The following is a 21,658-nucleotide window of genomic DNA, read 5'->3' as shown; positions in this document are numbered from 1 at the left end:
TTTAGAAATTAGGAATAAGGGAGAGTAGAATCCTCTGCCTTCCTGTCCCTCGGGGACTTGGACTAAAACCCGCTTTGATAATAGGGTTTGAATTTCCAGCTCTAGAGCCTGTTGTTGTGCAGGCGAGCTGAGGGATGTTATAATATATGACTCGTGGGGAACACGAGAGAATTGTAATTTAATTCCATCTCGGATGATGTTTAAAACCCACGAGCTAGAGGTTACTTTTTCCCATTGGGTGGCGAAAAACTTCAGTCTGCCCCCTACTGGTATGCCCTCAGAATTTATTGTCTTTTGGGGGGTTGGGTCTTCTAAACATGGTACCTCTTTGCCTGTCCTCTTTAGCAGTCCATGTTGTAGACCTATCCGTTTGTCTCCTTTTACCAAACGGTCTCCTCTTAAAGGCTCTCCTGTAAAAGGGAATAGAGGAATCAGGAAAAGCTTTCTTCCTGTCCTTTGCCTTTTTGAGTATCTCATCTAAGGTTTTACCAAAGAGGTACTCACCCTCACATGGGATTGCGCATATCTTAGATTTAGACTGCGCATCCCCTTTCCAACTTTTCATCTAAAGTGCGCGTCTTGCATTGTTCACAAGGCCTGCAGATCTCGCTGCTAACCGAAGAGAGTCGGCAGATGCGTCCACCATAAAAGCTGCTGCTCCTCGTATTAAGGGGATGGCTGCTCGTAGTTTCTCTCTAGAAATTTTATTTTCGATCTGCTGGTCCAATTGATCAATTCAAATGATCATTGACCGGGCAGCGCAGGTGCTGGCTACTGCAGGTTTAAAGATTCCTGTAGCCGCTTCCCAAGATCGTTTAAGGGATGATTCAGCTTTACGATCCAATGGATCGACCAGAAGTCCCGCATCCTCCACAGGCAGAGTGGATTGCTTGGAGGTAGAAGCTACGGCCGCATCGACCTTAGGGACTTTGGTCCATGTAAGAAGCTCCTCATCACTAAACGGATATTTACGTTTAGACGCGGAGGGCAAAAAGCTTCTTTGATCCTGCTTCTCCCACTCTCTTTTAATTAATGCTTTCACCGCTGGTATAACCGGAAAACATCTCCTCTTTCTCTCTGCCAAACCCGCAAACATAATTTCCTGCGTGGTTTGCGCACCCTTTACCTCCTCACACCCCATGGTATTGCGGATTGACTTTACCAAGTTGTCCACACTGTCTAAGGGGAAACATGAACGACCCTCGATTTCTGATGAGGAAGATGATGATGATGATGATAGGGAGGCTTCTGACAGTACCATCTGGTCACTTTCGGAGTCTGACATAAGTGTTGGTGTTTTGGACTTAGCTTTACGCGGTTTTTCCTGGGCCATATTTTTTAACTCCTCCCTAATAATGGCCCGTAAGTCCGTAAAGGACACTGTCGCTCCCCGAGTTGTTTCCTTAATACAGTCCTTGCACAGTTTTTTGGGGTATGAGTCCGGAAGGGGCTGGCTACACAAGGCACATTCCTTATGCTTGGACTTTTGTCGTTTTTTAGACTGGGCGTAATAAGTAGCGAGAGAGAGAGAAAAGAGAGAGATAGGGAGGCAACGTCAGCTTAATAGGCAGAGTTTTAACACTCACCCAGTGAAGCGAATAGTACCGGATCAGAAGGCAGAGATCCTGTTCTGGAACCGTCACTCTTACGAGCGGTCTCCGAGGATCCTTTGTGATCTTTGGTGGGGGGCACTGGATCTCCAGCTGTGGGGTCCATGGCACCTGGGGACGACATCTCTGCATCGCCGCATTATTGCTTCTTGGCGTTTTAAATAGTGCGCCTTTTTTTTTTTTTTCCCCCGCTGCGCAATGCGCAGATCGTCGCTGGCTCCCCCGCCCCAGATCCGGCCTAGGCGACCCGGAAGTGACTCCTTCAGTTCCGGGGTAGCCAATAATGCAGCGGTTGGCGCATGCGCGGTCCGGGATTTAGCGCCGGACCGCAATGGAGATCACCTTACCCGACTCCTGGCCGCACCGCACGCAGGGGAAGACGCTGGGCGGCCCTCCCAGGACCCGGCCATCTGCCCGCTCCACCAGACGAGGAGGGAGCCGTCTAACGGAACTCCCCCGACGCTGCTTCTGAGCTGCAGCCCCTGCCGTTCTCAAGGACACCGCGCAGGCGGCATGCTAGCCCAGGTACGTGTACCTGTCGTCCTGTCGTTCCTGGATGTTCCCGCAGGAACAGGAAACCTAAACTGAGGAGGAGAGGCGGACCGCCCCCTTTTATTTCTCGGTAGGTTTCCTGTTCCTGCGGGGCGGATCCCTCTCTCCAGTGGGGTGCTGTCGTGGCGAAAGGGAAAAAAGATGTTAGATTACACTCACCCAGGGGCGGTCCCGCTGCGGTGGGTGATGCGGTCCGGTCTGGGACCTCCTTCATGCCGCAGCTCTGACCTTTCCCAGCGCCTGCGCACTGCATTACTTTGCTCTCCCCTCAACAGGGCAGACAAAGTACGCCTGCGCCGGAACTGCAGCGTGAAGACAAGAAGAGGACGTCATTGTAAGAAGATGGGAGGCCCAGGACCGGACGGCAGCGGGACTGCCCCTGGGTGAGTATAATTAACTCGTTTTTCTTATCTTTCAGGATACAGAATGCTGTAGATAAGCCCCTGATGCCGGTGGGCTTAGCTCATCTACGATTTTGGGGGTGACAGGTTCCTTTTAATCTTTCTGTTGCGTAACTTTAGCATTTGGTATTGTCCAGGACAACATCTGTACCAGACAAACTGTTGTGTAGTTTATGATCAGTTTCATGCTAAAAACAAACTCAGGTATTACAGTACTATGCTTTCCTTTTCCAAACAATGCCAAAACATAGATCGGATTTTAATTTTTTTACCTTCCAGCATCACTGGAATGGATAACATCAACCCCTGGACATGATATGTTTTTGCAGACACTTTTCATATTAACGGCAGACTCTATTCTTTCCGGTCCTTCCAGCAAACAGCAGCCTCCTTGTGGGTGAGCGCCGCTGAGGTCTCCCTCCATGTAGCCTTTGTTTCTTCCGCACTGCTCCAGGGCAATTGCTTTGGATGAAGCCGACATTCCAACATGCACAGACAGCTGGTAGATTTTGCCAACAAAGAATAACAGGAAATGAATGCCATCAAAGGCAGCTTGTTTAGAAGTCTCATTTAGGAATGAAATAGAACAAAAACACATAATAATCTTAAAGGTAAATTTAGATGACAAACAACTTTAATTTTACAGGAAAGAATAGCACAGCACACTGCACTCTAGTTTCCTATATAAAAAAAAAGTGCATGTTCTGTTTATGCACCAAGTGTAACAGCCAAATGTATGTTACTCCCACCACCACCACCTATAAACGGGGAGTCTCAAGTATGAAACGCCAAAAGTCGCTTGATTTTTGAGCAACTTCACACTGTGCAAAAATTGTGATTTCTCAAAGGTGTTTTACAATTCAACAAACACTTGAGGAATTGGGGCCTGTGTGCAAAATAGCCCTATTTATTCTGATAAAACAGGCTAACACAACATACAGCCCACCGAAGGATCTTATGCGGCCCCCAGAGCTGTCTGGGAGATGCCTCTCAGACGCAAATACATTTGAACACTGTGGCATCGGGACTGGGGCAGAGGAGCGTGCGTCAGTCACACTGCTGCCTGCACCTTAGCACCGCAGAGGCGCGGAGATGGCGCAGCCAATACTAAGCGCTCCATCAGGAAGCCGAAGATTAAATGGTTTATCATTGTAGATGAGGAGGTAGAGCATTAGTAGGGGACATAATGGGGGTACAATTGTCAAAGAGGCACAGTTCTGTGAGAGGCAGGGTGCATTATTCAGAGGGGCAGTATGCGGGGTATATTTAGGAAAGGAGCAGGGTAGGGGACAGAGGATATTTTGTGCAGGAAGCACAGTGAGGGGCAATTATTAATCCAGGGGAACATCATGGAAGATATTTTTATTTATGGGGCATTAGAATGATACTTATGTCTTAAGGGCACTGTGTCTGGAAGTGCCTCAGGAGGGAGAATAAGGAAGTCTGCAAAGACTAGCTTTGGGCAGACAGTGACTGCAAACTTTTAGCAAAGGCCTGGACAATTCCTTCAATACACAACAAAATGCACCAAAATTTAGGAGCAAAAAGACCCCCAAATTTGTGCTCAAGCATGAGACACTGTTAAATTGTCGTATTTGAACAGAACTTAGATTACTAACACATGTGATAGACCAACCTGTGGCTGCAACTCTGTCCAAATCCAGTTTACTTTCTTTTCTACCTCGCTATATTGTACAGGAAGCTCCATGATTTTGAGTTGAACATTGTCTCCAAGTCCAAGTTTTTCCAGCTCCTGCAACGAGATCGTGAATTACCAATTTTTCATAAAATTCCCTATTATGAAGCAGATGGGGTCACTTTGGCCTATGATCAAGCAGCGTTTTTAGTCATGCCTAAAAGCGCGGTCAACCACAATTTTGTGCACCTCTGAAATAATGGACACCACCGTTGAAGAGAGGCCAGACGGAGTGTAGAGTAACTCCTGTCTCAATATAGTGAATGGAGCTGTAGAGGTTCTGTCTGAATTATGTACTTTTCAGATTTAGAAGGAAAAATCTATTTAAATGCTCAGGATAGAGCACAGAATAAATGTGAACAGAGCCTTAAGTTATCTGATATGTCCTGTACTCTAAATTGCTATCAAGAAAAGCTTCAACTCAGTCCACAAAAAACATGCTGTCACGCCGCAGTTATGCAGGTAGATGCACGCTCCACTAGATGGCAGTAGAGTGGAGGGAAGACAGCAACACTTGGCAGAGCAGACCTGCATCGAGGCCACCACTAGGTGGCATCAAAGTAGTCAAACAAGCCGCATCAAAACCAGGAGAGTAACGTAGTACGAAGGGGAAAATCAACTCAGACGCGCCAGAGGGTCAATACCAGACAAAAGCAGAAGTAACAGGAGTCAGGGTATGTGCACACGTCCGGATTTTTAGCTTTTTTTTGCGGAATTTCCCGATAAAAACGCTATAAAATCGCTAAAAAAACGCAAACATTATGCATCCTATCATTTAGAATGCATTCCGCATTTTTTGTGCATATGTTTGCGTTTTTTTCCGCCAAAAAAAACCAGCATGTTCATTATTTTTGTGGATTTTTTGCGGATTTCCCATCAAATTGGAGTGTCTGGAAAAAAACGCTAAAAATCTGCAAAAAATCCGCGCAAATTCCGCGCAAAAAAAGCACGCGGATTTCTGGCAGAAATCTCCGGATTTTGTCAGGAAAAAATCCGGACGTGTGCACATACCCTAAAAGACAGAGTCAGGTCAGAGTCAAATATCAGAGAGTCCAAACACGAAGGGAAAACACTGAGTCAAAACGGGCGAGGGGAATGAACAGACATGGGAACAACAGTCAGGAATCGCAGCAGTACAAATCAGGATATAACCAGAGTCAGCTACTCAGAAGCTAGAACTGGCACCGCCTGCAGGATGCAGTGGAGATAAATAGCAAACCTCAGACCAGACTGAGGGTGAGAAAAGTTAACCTCTGACGTGATCAGTTCGGGAAAAAGGAAGACAGGACTCAAAACCTGGTCTGGATCATGACACAAGCCTCCCACTCAGATCTATCATCTGTTATCTAAAATATAGGGGGTTTTACCGTTACTGATAGCACAAAACTTATGGAAAAGCAACATTGCTCACTCTCCCACACCCCGGGAGAAATCTGGCAAAATATACACTTACAAATCCAAAATGTCCAACTCCCTTCTGCGCCCCAGTGTGTGCCTAAACCACATTTAACATCCGAACTCCACATGGTAAGCATTACTGTAGTGAAGAGAGACCATTTAGTTTATGTTTGGTGCATGTCTCCAGAAGCACGAGCTGGGCAGAATATACTAGGCTTACAATGTACTAGGCACTACAATGACATATTTGCAATTTTCACTCTACAATATCCACTGCTATTGTTTCTGGAAAAGTAAAAATCATCACTAAACCCATAGATGAATTCCCAGATTGGTGCAATTTCCAAAATGGGGTCACTTGAGGAGAGATTCTGCTGTTTGGGCTCTTGGGGGCTTCACAAATGGAGTCTGCAAACTATTCTAGGAAAATCTGCACTCCAAAAGTCAGCCTCCTTCCCACCCACCCGAGACCTGCTGTGTGGCCAAACAGTAATATACAGCCACGTTTGGGATATTGCCACTTTCACGTAAAATTGTATCAAACTAGGAGGCGTGGGCTTTACCTATTTTCCCTTGTGAAAATGTAAAATCTGGGGCTAAAACAACATTTTAGTGGTAAAAGAAATTAACTTTTTTCTTCACTACTCTCTGTTATTAATTTCTGTGAAACATCTGTGGTGTTGATGATGTATTCACTGAGGGGTGCAGTTTAAAAAATGGGAGTCACTTGTGGAGGTGGTCTGCTCTTCTAGCACCTTGGTTTTTTCCAATGTGATATGGCACCCACAACCCGTTCCAACACAATCTGTACTCATTGGTGCTCCTTCCCTTCTGATAATTGCACTGCGGTGGAAAAGTAGTTTCTGCCCACATATGGGGTATCATCATACTCAGGAGAAAACAGACCACATAATTTGTTGCACAGATTCTTCAAACAACCCTTTTGAATGTTAAAAACTTGGGGCTAAAACTAAATGTTAGTGTAAAAAAAATAATTTTTCACTTTCATAGCCCAATGTTATTCAGTTTTGTGAATCACCTGTAGGTTTAAAATGATTATTATACCCCTAGATTAATTCCATAATGGTTGTGGTTTCTAAAATGAGGTCTGTAGTGCAGCAGGGTTGGTGTAGTGATAAACAGGCAGTGACCACAGGAAAAGTTCCAAATCCAAACATCTCTTTAATGTACAGCATACTCACAAAGTAGAAAACAAAAAGCTGTCCTCCGGATTGCAGCTGGGAAACAAGACAGTCCATAACCGGGACCTTTTGCCGTGGGCAACTGCACCGCCGTATAAGCGGAGGGTGCCAGGCCCTTTGGGTCCGCTTAGGCTCTGTGCTGACTTCACACAGGTAGAGCTCTGCAGAGCTTTCTGCCCTGCAAGCTAGCAAAAAACAAACTGACATACCCAACCCTCTGCTGCATGGGTTTTTAACCAAAGAAATTGTGGCTGTAGGCCACATGGAAAACGCGGGGCCACGGGAGGAAACAAACCGCCTCAAAACCTTCCTGTAGTCCATTTCAAAAATAAAAGCCCATGGCAGGTTTTCCTAAATCTGCCTTGGACAAATAGCTTGCTCAAGAACAACACTCACTTTTATTCTGCATACCAATCACAGCTATGCCTGTGACTGCAATGCACTCCCACGGCCTAAATAGGTTTATTTGCGCATCCTGGGGGACACATAGCAACCCTTAATAATCCCGTTCACTGCCTCACAGATCATATGGGGGGGGGGGGGGTTCTGCTGTTTTGGCTCCTCAGGGGCTCTCTACTAATGTGACATGCTGGCCACAATATGTTCTAGCAAAAATTGTGCTCCAAACGTCAAAGGCTGCTCTTTTTCTTTCCAAAGCTTTCCAAACTGTAGTTTCCAACCACATATGAGGTATCCCTGTACTCAGGAGTAAATTGCACAACAAATTGTGGGATACATTTTCTCCTTTCAATTTTGCTAAAATGTGAAATTTTGGGCAAAGTCCATATTTTCATTGAAAAAATGTATTTCATTTTCATGGCCAAATTTAAATTTCTGTGAAGTATTAGCAGGTTCAAGATGCTCGTTCTACCCCTAGAAAAATTCCAACACCAAAGGGTGTAGTTGTGTCCCTATGTGTTTTTATTTATTTATTTTTTTCTGTTTTGGCACGTTGTGGTCTCAGCAATTGCAACATGGTGTACAGCGTCTATTCCAGCAAAATTTGTTTGCAATAGTCAAATGGTCCTCCTTACCTTCCAGGCCCGGCCATGTGTCCAAACAATAGTTTGACCACATATGGGGTATCCCTGTACTCAGGAGAAATTGCACAACAAATTGTTGGGTGCATTTTCTCCTTTTAACAGTGTGAAAATGAAAAATTTGAGCCTAAATCAACATTTTGGTTAGAAAGAAAGGGGTATTGTTTCTCCTTGAATAGAGTGAGATGTCAAGTACGCCAAGATGAGAAGACTTTCATGCTACAATGCTCCTTTGGGAAATATGCAAATTGTCTCTTCAGAGAGTTAGAGGACTAGGAACTCTAGTGCCACCTATAGGAAGTAGCAGTCCTAATAGTCAATGTCGACCCTTTAACGGGCCTTTTCAAATGACTTAGGATAAAAGCCAAAACCAGAATCTCAATTTGCAGACACTGTTTTGGGGTACTGCCCCTCATCAGTGCAGAGTATGAGAACTAGAGTTGTAGTTCTCTTCCTCGCTGAAGCGCCTATTTGCATATTTCCCAGAGGAGCATTGCGGCATGAAAGTCTCATCTCGGCATGCTTGACATGTTACTCTCTGCAAGGAGAAACAATAACCCTTGAATCCTGGTCAGACGCCTCTCACACAGCAAAACCAGATCTCACTCTTTGCACTGATGAGGGGCAGTACTCCAAAACACAGTATCTGCAAATTGAGATTCTGGTTTTGGCTGTTATCCTAAGTCATGTAACACGGCTCGTTAAAGGGTCGACATAGACTTCTAGGATTGCTACTTCCTATTGGTGGCACTAGAGTTCTAGTCCTCTTCCTCTCTGAAGAGACAATTTGCAGTTAAAAAGTAAAAACTTTCTTCTACTCTGCATTAAATCTTGTGAAGCATGTAAAGGGTTATAAATAGTTTGAAGGGTGCAGATTTGAAAATTGGGTCTTATTGGTGGGTTTTCTGGCATACATGCTCCTTAGTCACTTTAAATGTGAAGTGGTCCTTAAAAATATAGATTTTGTAAATTTATTGATAAATGAGCGACTGCTGCTAAACTTTTAACCTTTTTAACATCCAAACGGAAAAAAGTATTTTATAAAATGATGCTGATGTAAAAGTACGAACTGAACATGAAAAAGAAGCCAGGGCTGCAGCTGATCCCGAACTTTCTCCTCATGTTCAGTTTGTCTAAAGGAGGAGACCGTGATGCCAGCACTGATTGGGCGCGGGGCATCACGTGTCATGTCACAGCCCTGAGACTGCGGGTACTGAGAAAGCACGGGAGGGGGGGGGGGGGGGGGGGGAATGCCAGTCCAGCACGTTCGGGAACCTGTCCCTCATGCTCTAACTTTTCAAGTTGGTGATTCCTCTTCATCAACATTCTGTCAGCACGCTAAGTGGTTGGACTTCCTTCTCATTTCCCAGCATGCATTCCACTTGCCATTGTCCAATAGCTTGTCAGCCTGGAATTAAAACACCCATCTCTGCTATGTCTGCATGCAGTAGGCAGGAGAGCATGAGCTGGGCGACAAAGACTTGTTTCCACTCACTAATCAGTCTCTCAGTTGTCAGGTCACTACTGCTAGAGATGGATTACACTTTTAACAGGCAGTTAACTACAGGTTATACATTAAAAGAGATACTAAGTCCCTGGTTCATCAGTCTATTTTTTTTTTTCCAAGTGTGGAGTTTAATTAGCATCATCATATAGCTTCTGTAACAGACATCATCAGCACTGTCCCTATTGGGACTCTATAATCAGTAGAGCTTTGGCGTGTGGGAGAAATCCGGAGAACATGCAAGAAACCCACGCAAACACAGAGGACATACAGTAGACTCCTTGCGGATTTTGTCCTTGGTGAGATTTGAACCCAGGGCCCAAACACTGAAAAGCAACAGTGATCCATTAAGCATTTCTATTTTTGAATATATATATATATATATATATATATATATATATATATATATATATATATATATATATATATATATATCTTCTTCTATATATATAATTGTCTAAGGGTTTTTCCGTCTGTTTGTCTGTCTGTCTGTCTGTCTGTCTGTCTGTCTGTCTGTCTGTCTGTCTGTCTGTCTGTCTGTCTGTCTGTCTGTCCTGGAAATCCCGGCTCTCTGATTGGTCGAGGCCGCCAGGCCTCGACCAATCAGAGACCGGCACAGCATCGACGTAGAAATCCCGCGTCTCTGATTGGTCGAGGCCGCCAGTCTGATTGACACTTCTATATTGATCAGTCCTCCTGACACTTCTGTATTGATCAGTCCTCCTGACACTTCTATATTGATCAGTCCTCCTGACACTTCTATATTGATCAGTCCTCCTGACACTTCAATATTGATCAGTCCTCCTGACACTTCAATATTGATCAGTCCTCCTGACACTTCAATATTGATCAGTCCTCCTGACACTTCAATATTGATCAGTCCTCCTGACACTTCTATATTGATCAGTCTTCCTGACACTTCTATATTGATCAGTCCTCCTGATACCTCTATATTGATCAGTCCTCCTGACACTTCTATATTGATCAGTCCTCCTGACACTTCTATATTGATCAGTCCTCCTGACACTTCTATATTGATCAGTCCTCCTGACATTCTATATTGATCAGTCCTCCTGATACCTCTATATTGATCAGTCCTCCTGACACTTCTATATTGATCAGTCTTCCTGACACTTCTATATTGATCAGTCCTCCTGACACCTCTATATTGATCAGTCCTCCTGACACTTCTATATTGATCAGTCCTCCTGACACTTCTATATTGATCAGTCCTCCTGACACTTCTATATTGATCAGTCCTCCTGACACTTCTATATTGATCAGTCCTCCTGACATTCTATATTGATCAGTCCTCCTGACACTTCTATATTGATCAGTCCTCCTGACACTTCTATATTGATCAGTCCTCCTGACACTTCTATATTGATCAGTCCTCCTGACACTTCTATATTGATCAGTCCTCCTGACACTTCAATATTGATCAGTCCTCCTGACACTTCTATATTGATCAGTCCTCCTGACACTTGACGATGATGTCATAAAGGACGTAGATATCCCGCGTCTCTGATTCAGCGACGGGCACAGTATCGACGTAGATGTCATAATGGTTGCCATGGCGACGATGATGTCATAAAGGTTGCCTCGACCAATCAGTGACGGGCACAGTCTGCCGCGAATTCTGGAATCATCATTGTCCATATACTACGGGGACATGCATATTCTAGAATACCCGATGCGTTAGAATCGGGCCACAATCTAGTATATATATATATATATTTTTTTTTTTTTAATCATCTTTTATCAATTTAATTTGTTACCTTCAGCTAATTTAGGATTAGCAACTTTTCAAAATGTTTGAGAATGGTACTTCAGTTACCCGAGTGGTGTACAAAATCCATCTTTTTTTTCCCCAGTTAAATTTGAAAGCTCATTGAAAGGATTGTGCAACATTTCAATCTTGCTGTAATACACAGTGCTGTGGAATTGGTAAGCCAAGCCTCCAACATTACCCTGACTCACGACGCCGACCCCACAGCCCTGGTCACTACTGAACATGTACTGTATTTTTGGACTACAAAACGCACCGGACCATAAGACACCACAAATTTTGGGGTGGAAAATAGCAGAAAAAAAAGATTTTTAGAAGATGGGGGTCCGTCTTATTGTCCGAATTTAAGGTATCTTACCTGAGGGCCAACAGAGGTACAGCGGGATCACAGAAGGCATGGTCCCTGCAGTCCTGGGGTGCGATGCTGTGGGTCCGATGTCAGCGGTCAGGCAGAGCATGGAGCAGGGTCCCTTCCTCAGGATGCAATCGGCAAAAATGTGGTGATGCCGTGGCCCGGTGTCCACGGTGAGTAGAGCCGAGTGCATCACTGGTTTTCCTGCGGCCATCTTCCTGAAGCCGGGATCCGCCGGAGGCTTCAGGAAAATGGCCGCCGTACGCAGATTGAGATCTCGGCAGCCAGTTTGTTGAAGCCGAGATCTCAATCTGCACACGTGCAGCCTCCAGCAGCCATTTTCCTGAAGACTCCGGCGGCCCACGGTTTCAGGTAGGGAAAGTGGTGATGTACTCAGCTCTACTTGCCGTGGACACCGGGCCGCGGCATCGCCACATTTCTGCTGCTGACATCCTGAGGAAGGGACCCTGCTCAGGTGCACTCCGCACCATCGCCACACCTCTGCCACAGCTGCTACACCACTGTCACAACCCCTTGGGTAAGCCTGTGTTCGCACTATAAGACGCACACCCTCCCCCCCCAACTTTTTTAGGGGAAAAGTGCGTCCTATAGTCCGAAAAATATGGTACATGAACAGAACAGACATTTATAGGACATTTTATAACTTTCCCAAATTATTCTGGAAACATTTACAGCACATCCTGTGCTGAACTACTGAACCCAATTTATTATACATTTTCGGAGTAGGTCCATTTTACACCGACTCCTGCTTTCGCTCCATCTATTGCACTAGGCACTTTATTTCCTTTGCAGCTGTTATTCAGATTTGGCAACCATTCTTACTGTGAGATTTGGCATAGGGCTTTGTATTTCCCTTAGGGGGTTGGGAAATACAGTACCCCCTTTGCATCTTTCATGCATTGGCCAGTTTTGATATAAGATTATTGCTATTATTTTGATGTTATATTCTATATAATATATTGGTGTTCATCTGGGTTCCTGTCCGGCGGCTAGACCCTATTGTGAGGATGCATAATACTTCTGTTTTTAAATGCTTTTACAATTTGGGTGTTTGTGGTTTCTAATAAACTTTATTTTTGTGTATATTTTGGTGGTCCCGGCTTTATAGCATGTCTTTTTTCTTGGTTTTCTGTTCACCGTTTTAGACATGTTCCAGGTAGATCCCTATAGTCTATCATAGTAGATGGTGCCCTCCGCTTTTTGATTTTCTACTGATGGGAGTAGTAGTCCCATCAGCCGCCGCATGTTCTCGCTGTTATTAGTTGAATATAACTCAACATTCTCCACTGATTGCCGGCAGGGCAGGGGAGAATGATGAGGGTGGTCATCAGCACCCAGCACTGGGGAACAGCGCGAACTGTACCGCTGCTTCTCAAGCGCCAGTATGTGTGGTACTGATGCAAAAAGAGTTTACAGACATTACACCACAGGATCACAGCTGATTCTTTTTGTGAGGGAAAGCATTTCACTGCCTGTTTTTAAGCAATGTTTTACCTTAGGACGGAGTCATACTGTACAATACGGACGAGTGCTATGTGAAAAAAAAAAAAACAAAAACATAGCACTTGGACCAGTATTCCTCTGTGGGGAAGCTCCCATCACAGTTATTTTCCTCGCCCGTTTTCAGTGTGCGAGTGAAATCGCAGCATGCTGCGATTGTCAACGACACTCGGCCGAGTCTCGGCTCACTAGCACCCATATAAGCCTATGGGTGCGAGTGAGACAATGCACATTACTAGGATATCATCCGAGTGATGTGTGATATACACTGACCCCAGCAATGGAGGAGATGGAGAAATTAGTTTCTCCGCCTCCTCTGCAGCTGTGCTCCGATCCGCTCTGTACGAGAGGCTCGGAGCACAGACGCATGACACTCGGCTCCCCCTCGCAGCAGAGGAGGAGCCGAGGGTCATTAGCATATCGCATCCGATGCTCTTGCATCGGATGCAATACACTTGTGTGACTCCAGCCTTAAGGTACCGTCACACATAACGATATCGTTGCTTTTTGTGACATAGCAACGATATCGTTAAGGAAATCGTTATGTGTGACAGCGACCAACGATCAGGCCCCTGCTGGGAGATCGTTGGTCGCTGAGGAAAGTCCAGCACTTTATTTCGTCGCTGGATCTCCCGCTGACATCGCTGGATCGACGTGTGCGACGCCGATCCAGCGATGTCTTCACTGGTAACCAGGGTAAACATCGGGTTACTAAGCGCAGGGCCGCGCTTAGTAACCCGATGTTTACCCTGGTTACCAGCGTAAACGTTAAAAAAACAAACACTACATACTTACCTTCAGCTGTCTGTCCCCGATGCTCTGCTTCTCTGCACTCCTCCTGCATCCTGTGTCAGCGCCGGCCAGCCGGGAAAGCACAGCGGTGACGTCACCGCTCTGCTTTCCGGCTGACCGGCGCTGACAGTGCAGAGGAAAGCAGAGCGCCGGAGGACAGACAGCTGAAGGTAAGTATGTATTGTTTGTTTTTTTAACGTTTACGCTGGTAACCATGGTAAACATCGGGTTACTAAGCGCGGCCCTGCGCTTAGTAACCCGATGTTTACCCTGGTTAACGGGGACCTCGGGATCGTTGGTCGCTGGAGAGCTGTCTGTGTGACAGCTCTCCAGCGACCAAACAGCGACGCTGCAGCGATCGACATCGTTGTCGGTATCGCTGCAGCGTCGCTTAGTGTGATGGTACCCTTAAAGAGTCAGCTGTGATCCTGTGCAGTCCTGTCTGTATACTCTTTTCCTTCCTCCCCTGCCCAGGAGATGTGGTATGATCAGACCATGTGCCGGTATGGTGAGACACAGCAGGGGCACATTTATAACATCTCAGCACAAGAACATTTTTTTTTAAACACATCCAATTGTGAAACTTATTATTCCAAGATTTATTGATTAAAATTGACTTGTTCGTGGGAAAACTCCTTTAAAGGTAAAGCAGGCATGCAACAAATTGACTTCTAAAAATTGGTGATTACCTTCACTGCTTCCCAACTTGAGTTGACCAAATAATTTCTGAATGGGCCAAAACCTTTGCAATAAAAAAAAAGAAAAAAAAAAAAAAGACATTATTGGACAAAAATGCAGCTCCATTAATCCATTTTTTACCAATCCAGGTGTAGACATGTTCTGGCATCCTCACCTTACTATAGAGAAAAGTGTTCTGTTCCATTCTATATATGACAAATGTTCTGTATAAGCCTCTTGTAGCTTCAATATTAACACAGTTAGAAAGTTGTGAAAAATACTTATAAAAAAAAAGAGTTTTTCTCTGAAGCCACGGCCACAATCCCATGTGATTTGAATGCATGGTGCTGGGGCTTCATAAATAGTGGCTGCCTCAAACTTAAAGTTGGTAAGTAATGTGCTGTCAGAACACCGATCCTAAGCAGGAGTGAAACATAAATCTGACATTGAAAAGATGACTGCTTGCTCATCCACTACATGTCAGTTTTTACCGGTGACTTACCAGTGACAACAATGAGGTTAGGACTGTTTGAATTGGAAGCCATGAGCTAATCACAGTCCGCTAGTGCCGATTCACAAAATGTCAAGACCCTGCAAGATAAAATTATCATCATATTTCTATAGCGCCAACATATTCCACAGCACTTAATAAATGACATGTACAGATAATAAAGACATTGCTAAGTAACACATGGTTCAACGTTGGCTACAGGAGGACTGATGGTCCTAATCACAAGTTTACAATCTATAAGGGGGGACACAATAGGTAAAAAGTGCATGTCATGCATCATCCAGCCATCTTTATAATAAAGAGGGGTTTTCAAATAAAGCAGCACGATCCGGTCATCAGCCAGTATCTAAGTGCCGTTTCCATACTAATGGGTACATGTAGAATTTGTACACCATTGAATAGGAGGAACCAGATGAGTCCAGATGAGAATAAGATGGACAGTATGAGTTTTTGCATTTTCAAAGGTGAGAAAAGATTGGATTCTGGAGATGTTCTTAAGATGCAGGCGACATGAGCGAGTGAGCGACTGGATATGGTGAATAATGGAAAGCTTTATGTCAAACTAGATGTTGGCCCGATTCTAACGCATCGGGTATTCTAGAATATGCATGTCCACGTAGTATATTGCACAGCCCACGTAGTATATTGCACAGTCACGTAGTATAGTTACATAGTTATTAAGGTTGAAGGAAGACTATAAGTCTATATAGTTCAACCCATAGCCTAACCTAACATGCCCTAACATGTTGATCCAGAGGAAGGCAAAAAAAAAAACCATGTGGCAAAGAGTAAGCTCCACCTTGAGGAAAAAAAATTCCTTCCCGACTCCACATATGGCAATCAGACTAGTTCCCTGGATCAACGCCCTATCAAGGAATCTAGTGTATATACCCTGTAACATTATACTTTTCCAGAAATGTATCCAGTCCCCTCTTAAATTTAAGTAATACGGCAGAGAGTTCCATAGTCTCACTGCTCTTACAGTAAAGAATCCGCGTCTGTTATTATGCTTGAACCTTTTTTCCTCCAAACGTAGAGGATGCCCCCTTGTCCCTGTTTCAGGTCTATGATTAAAAAGATCATCAGAAAGGTCTTTGTACTGTCCTCCTCATATATTTATACATTAAAATAAGATCACCCCTTAGTCTTCGTTTTTCCAAACTAAATAGCCCCATGTGTAATAACCTATCTTGGTATTGCAGACCCCCCAGTCCTCTAATAACCTTGGTCGCTCTTCTCTGCACTCGCTCCAGTTCAGCTATGTCTTCCTTATACACCGGAGACCAGAACTATACACAGTATTCTAAGTGTGGTCGAACTAGTGACTTGTATAGAGGTAAAATTATGTTCTCCTCATGAGCATCTATGCCTCTTTTAATCCATCCCATTATTTTATTTGCCTTTGTAGCAGCTGCCTGACACTGGCCACTGAACATGAGTTTGTCATCCACCCATACACCCAGGTCTTTTTCACTGACGGTTTTGCCCAGAGTTTTAGAATTAAGCACATAATTATACATCTTATTACTTCTACCCAAGTGCATGACCTTACATTTATCCCCATTAAAGCTCATTTGCCATTCATCAGCCCAAGCTTCTAGTTTACATAAATCATCCTGTAATATAAAATTGTCCTCCTCTGTATTGATTACCCTGCAGAGTTTAGTGTCATCTGCAAATATTGAAATTCTACTCTGAATGCCCCCTACAAGGTCATTAATAAATATGTTAAAAAGAAAAGGGCCCAATACTGACCCCTGTGGTACCCCACTGCTAACCGCTACCCAGTCCGAGTGTGCTCCATTAATAACCACCCTTTGTTTCCTATCCCTGAGCCAGCTCTCAACCCACTTACACATATTTTCCCCTATCCCCATTATTCTCATTTTATGTATCAACCTTTTGTGTGGCACCGTTTCAAAAGCTTTTGAAAAGTCCATATACACTACATCCACTGTGTTCCCTTGGTCCAGTCCGGAACTTACCTCTTCATAGAAACTGATCAAATTAGTCTGACATGAACGGTCCCTAGTAAACCCGTGCTGATACTGGGTCATGAGGTTATTCCTCTTCAGATACTCCAGTATAGCATCCCTTAGAATACCCTCCAGGATTTTACCCACAGTAGAGGTTAAGCTTACTGGCCTATAATTTCCGAGTTCAGTTTTTGTCCCCTTTTTGAATATTGGCACCACATTTGCTATACGCCAGTCCTGTGGTACAGACCCTGTTATTATGGAGTCTTTAAAGATTAAAAATAATGGTCTATCAATGACTGTACTTAATTCCTGCAGTACTCGGGGTTGTATCCCATCCGGGCTCAGAGATTTATCAATTTTAGTGATTTTTAGACGACGCCGCACTTCCTGCTGGGTTAAGCAGGTGACATTTAATTGGGAATTTTTATCACTAGTCATTTTGTCTGCCATGGGATTTTCTTGTGTAAATACTGATGAAAAAAAAGTCATTTAGCATATTGGCTTTTTCCTCATCCTCATCCACCATTTCACCCAGACTATTTTAAGGGGGCCAACACTATCATTTTTTAGTTTCTTACTATTTATGTAGTTATGAATATTTTGGGATTATTTTTACTCTCTGGCAATGAGTCTCTCGGTCTCAATCTTTGCTTTTTACAGAATTTATTTAATTTTTTGTATTTATTTAATGCCTCCTCACTTCCTACTAACTTTAATTCTATAAATGCTTTCTTTTTGTCACTTATTGCGCCTTACAGCTCTATTTAGCCATATTGGTTTCCTCCTATTTCTAGTATGTTTATTCCCATACGGTATATACAGTGCACAGGTCTTAGCCAGGATGCTAATAAACGTCTCACATTTTCTTGGTGTATTTTTGTGTCTCAGGAGATCGTCCCAGTTCATTGCACCAAGATCCTCTCTCATCCGTTGGAAATTTGCCCTCCTGAAGTTTAGTGTCTGTATAACACCTCTATTACACATCTTTTTAAAGGATACATGAAAACTTATTATTCTGTGATCGCTATTTCCCAAGTAACCCTTATATTTGCTGTGCAGTCTGGCCTGTTGGTTAATATTAGGTCTAGAAAAAACAAAAAAAACAAAACACCTATATACATGTCCTAACTAAAGGCCATAGTATTGAATCATAAACACCTACAAATAATGGCAACGCCAGAGAGAACAATATCATAAAAGACATAAGTTTATTGAAAAACAAAAATAAAACAGAAAAAATAATATTAAAATACAAAAGTACAATACAGGTGCGGGTCACATGAACAGGAAAAAGAAAAGGTGGAAAACGCCTGGAACAAATCAATATATAATATAATCTACAGCTGACCTGCCATCAGTGCAAGCAAGAAGCTACAACCAATAAGAACCAAGTAAAAAGGGACCTTATGTCTAATAAGCCTGTATATGTATGGAGGAATATAGCCAATACATATACACATAAAGGCCGACAGGGGTCCTATAAGCTAGTAAAGTAGCATGTTACAAATGGCAACAACATTACATAGTACACATATTTACCAGGTCAGGTGCAGGATAACCAGGCGTCCACCACACCCGACGCGCGTTTCAATGCGAAACGCGCGTCGGGTGTGGTGGACGCCTGGTTATCCTGCACCTGACCTGGTAAATATGTGTACTATGTAATGTTGTTGCCATTTGTAACATGCTACTTTACTAGCTTATAGGACCCCTGTCGGCCTTTATGTGTATATGTATTGGCTATATTCCTCCATACATATACAGGCTTATTAGACAGAAGGTCCCTTTTTACTTGGTTCTTATTGGTTGTAGCTTCTTGCTTGCACTGATGGCAGGTCAGCTGTAGATTATATTATATATTGATTTGTTCCAGGCGTTTTCCACCTTTTCTTTTTCCTGTTCATGTGACCCGCACCTGTATTGTACTTTTGTATTTTAATATTATTTTTTCTGTTTTATTTTTGTTTTTCAATAAACTTATGTCTTTTATGATATTGTTCTCTCTGGCGTTGCCATTATTTGTAGGTGTTTATAATATTAGGTCTAGCAGTGCCCCCCTTCTTGTTGGGTCCTGAACCAGTTGTGAAAGGTAATTGTCTCTCATAGTTGTCAAAAACCAATTACTTTTGCTGGAACTGCAGGCTTCTGTTCCCCAATCTATTTCAGGGTAGTTGAAGTCCCCCATAATAATGACTTCTCCTTGAGTCGCAGCTTCATCTATTTGTTTTACGAGGATATTCTCCATTGCTTCCGTTATTTTTGGAGATTTATATCAAACCCCTATCAGTAATTTATTATTTTTTCCCCCTCCCCTTATCTCCACCTACAGGGATTCTACATTTTCATTAAATTCACCTATATTATCACGCAGGATGGGTAGCTTGCCCAGTCACGTAGTATATTGCCCAGTCACATAGTATATTGCCCAGTCACGTAGTATACAGCACAGAGCCATGTATGTCACAGGTTAAAAAATAAAAATATACTCACCTTCCGAGGGCCCCTTGTAGTTCGGTCACATGACCCGGACGTCATGGCAGATCCTTCTCGCGCAGGACCTGTGATGACGTCGCAGTCACATGACCATGACGTCATGGCAGGTCCTTCTCCCATACCATCCTTGGCACCGGAACCTGCCACTTGCATGGAGCGGTCACCGGAGCGTCGCGAAAGGTGAGTATATAATGGTTTTTTTAAAATTATTTTTAACAGATGTTTTTACTATTGACGCTGCATAGGCAGCATGAATAGTAGAAACTTGGTCACACAGGGTTAATAGCGGCGGTAACGGAGTGAGTTACCCGCGGCATAATGCGGTCCGTTACCGCTGGCATTAACCCTGTGTGAGCGGTGACTGCAGGGAGTATGGAGCGGGCGCCGGGCTCTGACTGCAGGGGAGGGACTAATCGGACTGTGGCCGTCGCTGATTGTCATGGCTGCCGTGACCAGGCAGCTGGCGAGACCAATCAGCGACTTGGATTCCATGACAGACAGAGGCCGCGACCAATGAATATCCGTGACAGACAGACAGACGAAGTGACCCTTAGACAATTAGATAGATATGATATAAAAACTTTGAAGAATTGGTTTGGATTGTGGGATAGAGATGTAATGAGGGTGGTGTAATAGGCTTGTTTGGCCAGATGTAGGGCATGAGTTAAGTTTTGAGCACTAACTTAAAGTGGATGAAGCTTTCTGCTGCAATTTACTCATAAATGAGTGCTGCTATGTGGGACCTGACAGGTTCTCCATAAGTCCCTCTAAAGACAACATCTGCAAGGAGCTTGTATGTTTTCCCCGTGTTTGCCTGCATTTCCTCTGGATGCTCCGGTTTCCTCCCACACTCCAAAGGAAGATTAATAGGGAAGTTAGATTGTGAGCCTCATTGGGAACAATGATTATAATGTCTGTAAAGCGCTGTAGAAGTAATGGCGCTATATATGCGAGTAAAATAAAGAAAAGAAAGGGAGGTTGATGTTTGGCTCCTCACTTTCTTACCATCTTTCCAGCTGTGTGAGACATCCTGTCTCTGTGCTGAGAGATACTGCAGGGAGGGACACAGTGTGCAGCTTGTCTGGGTCAATTACGCTAGCTAAATTAGCCAGATAACATAGCTGCTTCTAAAGGGTTTATCTGAGTTTATCATTATATACACACAGACACAAATCTGTCACAGGTTTTACCTCAATAATACATATGAAGTATATGTAATGTGTATTATTGAGCAATTGAGGTAAAACATGTGATAAGATTTAGTGTGTCTGTATGTATATAATGATAAACTCAGCTGCTTCTTAAAGGGAACCTGTCACCTGAATTTGGCGGGACTGGTTTTGGGTCATATGGGCGGAGTTTTCGGGTGTTTGATTCACCCTTTCCTTACCCGCTGGCTGCATGCTGGCTGCAATATTGGATTGAAGTTCATTCTCTGTCCTCCATAGTACACGCCTGCACAAGGCAAGATTGCTTTGCGCAGGCGTGTACTATGGAGGACAGAGAATGAACTTCAATCCAATATTGCAGCCAGCATGCAGCCAGCGGGTAAGGAAAGGGTGACTCAAACACCCGAAAACTCCGCCCATATGACCCAAAACCAGTCCCGCCAAATTCAGGTGACAGAGTCCCTTTAAGGGCTTATCTGAATCTATAGGTACCGTCACATTAAGCGACGCTGCAGCGACATAGACAACGAGCCGATCGCTGCAGCGTCGCTGTTTAGGTCGCTAGGAGACGTCAAACACAGCAACAGCAGAACGATGCAATCCAGTGACGTACTTATCGTTCTCGCTGGTTGTTCGCTCCATGAAAAAACATTGCAGGCATCGTTGCTTTTGCTGTCAAACATGACGTATCACGCCGACCTGACGACCAAATAAAGTTCCAGACTTCTAGCTACGACCAGCGATGTCACAGCGGGATCCTGATCGCGGCTGCGTGTCAAACACAACGAGATCGCTATCCAGGATGCTGCAACGTCACGGATCGTTGTTGTTCTCGTTGGAAAGTTGCTCAGTGTGAAGGTATCTTAAGTCCTCTAGATAATTGACACTGTGCAAGCAGTCTTTTAGTAGACTAACTTTTTAGAAGCAGCTATGTCCTCCTACTGATAGGGAATCTAGATTGTGAGCCCCAA

At 43.9% G+C, this 21,658-nt stretch overlaps 1 protein-coding gene across 2 annotated transcripts in view; it reads right to left on the bottom strand.

The window, feature by feature from the left end:
• Nucleotides 1-21,658, bottom strand: part of PGPEP1L (pyroglutamyl-peptidase I like) — a 67,028-nt gene that overhangs the window by 11,932 nt on the left and 33,438 nt on the right. For both annotated transcript variants that reach the window (XM_069766282.1, XM_069766283.1), the window contains exons 2-5: nt 15,038-15,126; nt 14,547-14,599; nt 4,200-4,316; nt 2,836-3,062 (exon numbers count right to left, since the gene is read on the bottom strand). In XM_069766282.1, the coding sequence (XP_069622383.1) occupies nt 2,836-3,062; nt 4,200-4,316; nt 14,547-14,599; nt 15,038-15,080 (440 nt within the window). In that variant the 5' untranslated portion in view covers nt 15,081-15,126. The remainder of the gene's footprint in view (nt 1-2,835; nt 3,063-4,199; nt 4,317-14,546; nt 14,600-15,037; nt 15,127-21,658) is intronic.

Source organism: Ranitomeya imitator, chromosome 4 (genome assembly GCF_032444005.1).
Source record: "Ranitomeya imitator isolate aRanImi1 chromosome 4, aRanImi1.pri, whole genome shotgun sequence".
Classification (NCBI taxonomy): Eukaryota; Metazoa; Chordata; class Amphibia; order Anura; family Dendrobatidae; genus Ranitomeya; species Ranitomeya imitator.
This window is presented reverse-complemented; position numbering and strand designations above follow the sequence as displayed.